The sequence below is a fragment of the Myotis nattereri genome (genome assembly GCF_964212035.1).
Source record: "Myotis nattereri genome assembly, chromosome: 2".
Classification (NCBI taxonomy): domain Eukaryota; kingdom Metazoa; phylum Chordata; class Mammalia; order Chiroptera; family Vespertilionidae; genus Myotis; species Myotis nattereri.
This window is the reverse complement of record NC_138076.1, coordinates 159454135-159461117: the sequence shown is the minus strand read 5'-3', so window position 1 is coordinate 159461117 and position 6983 is coordinate 159454135. Positions and strand designations below refer to the sequence as shown.

General features: G+C 57.7%; 1 protein-coding gene across 1 annotated transcript; it reads left to right on the top strand.

Moving 5' to 3' along the window:
• Window positions 1–1449: 1449 nt before the first annotated feature.
• INHBE (inhibin subunit beta E) lies at window positions 1450–3045 on the top strand (the record flags this gene model as incomplete). Its single annotated transcript, XM_081114917.1, has 2 exons — window positions 1450–1747; window positions 2043–3045. 2 exons carry the CDS (start codon window positions 1450–1452, stop codon window positions 2798–2800), a joined length of 1056 nt encoding a protein of 351 aa, XP_080971043.1. The 3' UTR covers window positions 2801–3045.
• Window positions 3046–6983: the final 3938 nt, after the last annotated feature.

Here is a 6983-nt window from a genome sequence, read left to right as displayed (position 1 = left end):
GCCACACGGTGGACATCGGGGGTACTGACACCCAGCCCCCGAAGCACCACCTCTCTCTCCCTGCTGCCGGGTTAGGATTAGCAGGCTCTCTTGACAACCCCCACCACACCCCCGCTAAATAGTGGGGAGATGAATAAAATGGAGTGGGGGCACACTTCCAAATCACACTCACTTCCTCCCTCTTCTTGAAGAAACTGGGGCAGAAGGAGAAAGGCTAGCATGAGGCCTTCCCTCATAGGTTCAAGGTGGAGGGGCCTGGCCCTTGCATTTATAGTCAGTGAGGGAGGAAGATAAGGAGGGCTGGGATGGAACTAAGGTTGCTGCACTTTTTGTTTGCTCTACTCTTACAAGTCCTAAACCATCTGTTTCTCATCCCCGTTAACAGAGACCTGGCACCACTTCTAGGATGTCCCACATTTAAGCAACTTTCACAGTCCCCTGAAAGAGAACCAGCAGCTGGGTACAGGCCCCCCCAAGTCCCATGCCCTCTGCCAGCCTTGGTGGACTCTGCCCTGCTGTAAGATTGCATCAAACCCACGGCCCCCACCTCTCTGGGTTTCCCCAGACATCACAGTAACATGCCAACCCCCTGCCCCTGCCCTCTTCCACGTGTGCTCCAGTCCAACTGGACTCTGGGCAGCCAGCACAGGCAGGGTCAGGGAGTGACTTCTGTGTTCCATGGCACTGTCACCTGGGCCTGGGCAAAAGGACTCTGCTCCCCCCGCCCCCACCTGCCAACCTCCCGCCCCTGTACCAGGCCCATTGCTAAAAATAGAAACCAGAGGGGTCCTTCTAGCCCAGAGACCCCAGGGAAATAACCACTGGAACTCGCAGCTGCATCATAGCAACTGCTGCAGCAGAGGCCAAAGAGTGAGCTAGAAAGGCCGAAGGGATGGGGGGAAATTGCCCTTCCCCACCTTGCTATATGGAGTTCCCTCCCCCAAGCCCCAGACCTTGAGGGCTGACCATGTGAAATCATCCTCTTTCTTGCATCATGCGTGTCCACATTGCCCCCACCCATACCCCCACCTCAAGCTCAGTGACCAGGGCCAGATGGTGAAACCTGAGCTCCAGGGGGGGGACATCCACCCCCTGCAGGGGCTTGATGGGCAGCAGAGCTGGCCAATCTGGTGCTCAGAAGGTAGGTCTGCTGGCTGACCACAAGGTGAGGGAGCCCCAGGCTGCAGGCTCTAAAGAGGCCCCAGTCAGTAGCGAGACATGAGCTGTGAGGGTCAAATTGGCAGACTGTGCTAAACACAGCTACCCATCTGACCGTCCACTCTCTACCAGGCAGCAGAAGACAGGTGGCTCTACCCCTGGCTAAGGGTAGGTGTGGCACCGCTGTCTGCCGCTGCTGCGCCCTCTTTGGCCTCCGTGCAATCAGATTCAACAGCAGGAGCAACTGCCATCCGAGGCTCCCGTTTCGACCCAGGGCCATTCACCAGGAGCATGGGGCTCCCTGGTGTCCAGCTCCGGCTGGTGCTGCTGTGGGCACTGGCGTGGGCACAGGAGACAAGGTCTGTGTGTCCCTCCTGTGGGGGCCCCACCCTGGCACCCCAAGCAGAACGAGCGCTGGTCCTAGAGCTGGCCAAGCAGCAAATCCTGGAGGGGCTGCACCTGACCGGTCGTCCCAGGATAACTAACCCTCCACCCGAGGCAGCACTGAGCAGAGCTCTCCAGAGACTGCAGCAGGGAAGTGTGGCTTCGACGAAAGGGGAGGAGGTCATCAGCTTTGCTACCACCACAGGTGGGTGAGAGAGAGAGAGAGAGAGGCAGAAAGCAGGCAGGGAAAGGGAGGCAGAAAGGGAGGCTGGCAGACAAGGCAGGCAGAGCAGGGCGTGGGGGGAGGAGGAGAAGTTGGGGCAGGGACTGGGTGCAGATGATGGTTAGACAGTCCCTGTTTCTTCTAAAGGTGGGTGCTGGGGAGAGCAGTGGGCAGGGCTTGCAGGAGTCTCGGAGGAGAGCCCCGTTTCTGCTCGGAGTCTCGGAGGAGAGCCCCGTTTCTGCTCAATCCCTCAGTCCTTTCTCCATCTTTCTGGCAGACTCCTCCACTTCAACCTGCAGCTCCATGCTCACCTTCCACCTGTCCACGCCTCGGTCCCACCAGCTGTTCCACGCGCGCCTATGGCTTCATGTACGCCCCACCCTTCCTGGCACTCTTCACTTGAAGATCTTTCGATGGGGCACACGGAGGAGGCACAGAGGGTCCGGCACCTTCCTGGCTGAGCACCACATTACAAGCCCTGGCTGGCATGCCCTGACTCTGCCCTCTAGTGGCTTGAGGGGTGAGGAGTCTCATGTCCTGAGGCTCCAACTGGACTGCAGTCCCCTAGAAGGCAACAGCACAGCTGCCGGACAAGCTCAGCGCCTCCTGGACACAGAGGGAAACCAGCGGCCCTTCCTGGAGCTTAAGACCCGTCCCAATGAGCAGGAAGCAGGCCGAGTCAGGAGGAGGACCCCCACCTGTGAACCTGAGACTCCCTTATGTTGTCGGCGAGACCATTATGTAGACTTCCAGGAACTGGGATGGAGGGACTGGATCCTGCAGCCTGAGGGGTACCAGCTGAATTACTGCAGTGGGCAGTGCCCCTCCCACCTGGCTGGCAGCCCGGGCATTGCTGCCTCCTTCCATTCTGCTGTCTTCAGCCTCCTCAAGGCCAACAACCCTTGGCCCTTGGGTACCTCCTGCTGTGTCCCTACTGCCCGGAGGCCTCTCTCTCTCCTCTACCTGAACCGCGATGGTAATGTGGTCAAGACAGATGTGCCAGATATGGTGGTGGAGGCCTGTGGCTGCAGCTAGCAAGAGGATCTGGGGGTTGAAGTAAAGATATCAAGTTGGGGGTTCCCAGGCAAAGGGCATCTGTGGCTGGAGGCATCAGATTCCCGTTCTGCACCACCACCCAATGGGCCACCTGGCAGTATGACTGAGTTGACCTCTCTGGGACCCAAATGGACACTTTCCTAGCCAGACGCTGGTCTATTCCAGGCTGGTTGATGTGTGGGGAGCTGGGGAAAGTGTGTCCTCTGAAGGAACCTACCCAGAAAGCATGATTTCCTGCCCTATGAGAAAATAGCAGCAGCAAGGGAGGGAGGGAGGGAAGGAGGGAGGGGAGAAGCAGGCAGAGAAAATGACTTAGTCTCTCCTGAGAAGAGAAAGTCCTCAAGTGAGAGCAGAAAGAAGCAGACTAAGGGTCCAGCAGACTTGGGGCAGGGGAAACAGGCTGGCCAGGGGTCGGACTGTGGAAGTGCTTTAAGGGAGGGTCAAGAAGGAGATGGGCAAGAGTTGAGGAAGGTGTTGAGCAGAGCCCCAGAAATGAGCGTCAGGAGAGGAGAGTGCTGAGCCTGAGAAGTTCCTTGGCTTTTCCCAGTGAGAGGCAGGACCCACTGGGGAAACAAACATTTATACTTTCCTAGTAAAAATGAAGAAGAAAAATCAACCAGTGTGAGTCATAAAGGGCCGGGGTGATGGGCCAGAGCCATGGTTCTCAAGGTGTGGTCTGGGGACCCCTGGGAGGTTCCTGAGACCCTTTCAGGGGTGTCCACAGGGTCACAACTATTTTCATAATAATACTAAGATGTTTGCCTTTTTATTTTCATTATCTCAAAAGCATTCAATGTTTTCCAGAGGCTGGTGACATGCGATTACGTCATCTTTCTGACATTGTTAATGGGATGTGTGCTTGTGTACTCTTGTGTTACAAACTTTTTTCAGTTTTAATTTCTAATATGGTAAATTGATACAAACCACATAAACAACAGCTTGATAAACTTAAAGAGTGTAAAGTGGTCTCGAAACCAAATATTTGAGAATCGCTGATCTGGAGAAAGCAGTGTGGGGAGGAGAACGCAGTGTGCCCTAAAAGAACTACCCTGGAGGGTGGGGCACATGGCTGAGACAGGAGCATGAACAGGATCCCTTCTTCTTCAGTGACCTCTGGTCGTCGTGCTTGACCCTCTGGGTATAACTGGTGTCTGGGTCAAAGAAACATGGGGGAGGGGGCTCCGATACGCTCCTAACTGTACCTCACAGCTACTATCTATATGCGCTGGCCTCAGATCACTTCCTAGTTTCCCCTTTTCCCCTTGACCCTCAGACTGAACAGTTAGCCTACTAACCCTCCAGCCCCAAGGAAGTGGTTCTTGGAAGCAGAGTTAGGATGTGGGAGGTCTGTCTGTAGGGTAACAGAAAATAAAGGGACCTTCCCCCCCACCCCCACCCCACCCCCCACCCCCCACCATGCTTTCACCCCTTTCTCATAAAGAAAGGTCAGAGAGAGTGAAATAGCTGACACTTTCCCTGTATCTGATCACCATGGCAACACAAATCCAAAGAGACACTATTAGACACTACCGCTCTGCACTAGCAGCCTCTGCCAGTCCGGTTTTGGGGGCTCATACAACCCCTCCCTGGACTCCTAACTGGGCTTTGGTGGGGATCTGTAAACCCTATTCCTTCGGCTTCCCAAGTTTCCTCTGCCTCCAAGACTCCAGGGGGTTGTCATATGCCAAAAAGGCCAGCAGAGGGAGCAGAGAGCCTGGAAGAGCCGAAAGAGAGCGGACAGCGAAGAGGTGCGGAGGTGGCCGCAGTCCCCAGAACTTCGAGAACAAGGAGAACCGGGGTTCCTCGGGAACAGTGCCTCCGTGCTAGGGTTCCCTAGTAACCTTGTGTCCACACACTCTGCACCCATTGCCTCAGCCTCCGTTCCTCTTGTGCTCCATAGAACCCTCACCTTACGCTCAGGGCCCCCAACCCAAGGCTGTCACAATCCTGTTTCCAACAAATCCCCCAACTCCGTCCCAACTCTTTCGTGTTCCATCCAAAGAGTGAGGACAGCCGAGAGACCGCAGGATGGTGCTCCTTTAGCACCAATCAAAGTCGAAGCCCCTACCTCCAACATCATCTTTCTGGAATGAACTTTTTCGTCGCCCCCTTCCCGTCCTGCAATATATTTCTGGCACTGGTTCAGGGCCTCTTCGTGGACAGCCGATCCAAGGATCCATGCCGGGATTTACTGCCCACCACCAGCAGCGTGTTCGGCCGGGGGGGGGGGAGCATAGGGTCCCTCAAGGGAGGGGGAGGATCCTGGGGGTCCTGGGGGTGCAATAAGCCCGGCACCCCCTCTCTTGCTTCCAGCTACCCCGCCTCATCCTACAGAACGGCAAGAGGGAGGGAAATAGGAGGGAGGTGAAGGGCAAGCGGGAAGAGCGGCGGCGCGCCAGCGGCTGGAGCGAGAAAAAGTTTTTGCATTAGGGAAAAAAAAAGTTTGCGCTTCTCGCGGGTGGTCCCGGCTCGCGGCCCGGCGGGCTGGGCCGGCGGGAGGGCTGGGGGCCAGGTTAGGGGGGGTGGGGGTGGCACTGAGGCTGCGCTGCAGTGGCCCCGTCCGCCCCCCCTTCCCACCGCACCCCCCAGCCCAGACTCCAGCCCTGGACCGCGCATCCCGAGCCCAGCGCCCAGACAGAGGTGAGAAGGGGGGGCAGGCGGGGGACCACCTGGGAGAGGTGGGGGAGGGGGCCTGAGGGGATGCTCTGCTTGTGAGGGACTCTGCCCAGCCAAGAGGACGGGGGCACCGCGGCAAAACTGGGGTGGGAGAGCCTGGGGTGAGACCGTAGAGCGTTTGGAGAATTTTTTTCATTTCTAGCTCCCCGTTCCTGTTTCTTTTTTTCTTCTGACAGTCTGTGTGTCTGTCTCAGGCAACTGTGTATCTCTTTGTCTGTCTCTGCCTCTCCCATACGTTAGAAACATCTCGCTTTCATGAGATTGGGATGAAGAGGCTGGAGGTCTGCAAGGTAGAGAGGGAACTCCAGGTGCGTCTGAGCGTGGCTGGAAGACGTCAGTGTTTCTGAAAGGAGGGGACAGCTAAGGAGAGAACCCTAGGTGGGGTGGGGATGGCTGTGTGTGAGGTGACAAAACCACGGGGGGCGGGGGGGGCTGGGCTAGAACCCCTGACCTGACTTGTGACAGATGTGCTTGCTGGTGCATGTGTTTTTGGAAAAGGAGTGTCTTCTGGACAAGGAAGGGGGCTGGAGGGACCAGTGTCTAGTTTAGGCCCTAGAAAGACTCCCCAAGGACTTTGGACCCCCGCGTCCCAAGGGTTGTGGGCAGGGTGCTAAGGAGGAGCCCAGGAGCCCTTGTCTTGACCCTCTGACCTCGGGACCACCGGGACAGCTGGGGCCAGCGGCAGGGAGACCCCTACTGGGACTGGGCGGGACCGCTAGCCCCTGCCTGCCGGTGCTTCCCTGTGGGTCCCCCTCCCAAACGGGAGCTGGACCAGGCCCCTCCTCTGGCTCAGACCACCCTGCCTGCCCTCGCTCGCCGCTCTGAAGCCTCTTTCAGGCCCCGTGACCCCGAAACAATCCGCCCTGTGCAGCTAGCTTTGGGGACAGGATTAGGGAAAGGGGATCCCATAGAGACCGAGAAATGGAGATTTTAGGGGGCTGGAGAACTGGGGTCTTCCTAGGATAGATCTTTACTGTCGGGTAGAGGAGGAAGGCGGGGCGATTTCCTGGGGGAGTTGTAAGGGCCGGAGTTCGAGTGGTTTTCCCTAGGGGGGCGGGGTCCAGACCCCCTCCCCCATTATCTCCCCGGCATCCCCGCCAGGCGGCTCAGACCCCGCCCTTTACGTCACTCTGGGGGTTCCCGGGGGTCCGTTGGAGTTAACCCTTGGGCAGCCAGCTGGGATACCCAGGAACCTAAGTGTCCTGCTGGCTCTTCTGCCCACACACACCTTCCTTTATTTACCCACTTTCTCTCCCTGTACTTTCTGGATTCCTCCTTTTCCACCTTGCCACTGGGACCCCCCCTCTCCAACAGCGGCCCCCACACACCGGGCGCCTCTGCCAGCTTTCTGGATGCGCTGAGGGGAGGAGGGAAAAATGTGTCCCGCCTCTCAACACTCCCCCCTTCACTGCGGCTCGCTCGACTGGGCTCCCGGGCGGGCGGGGGAAGCGGAGCCGTCTGCAGCCAGAGCCTGCGGCGGCGACTT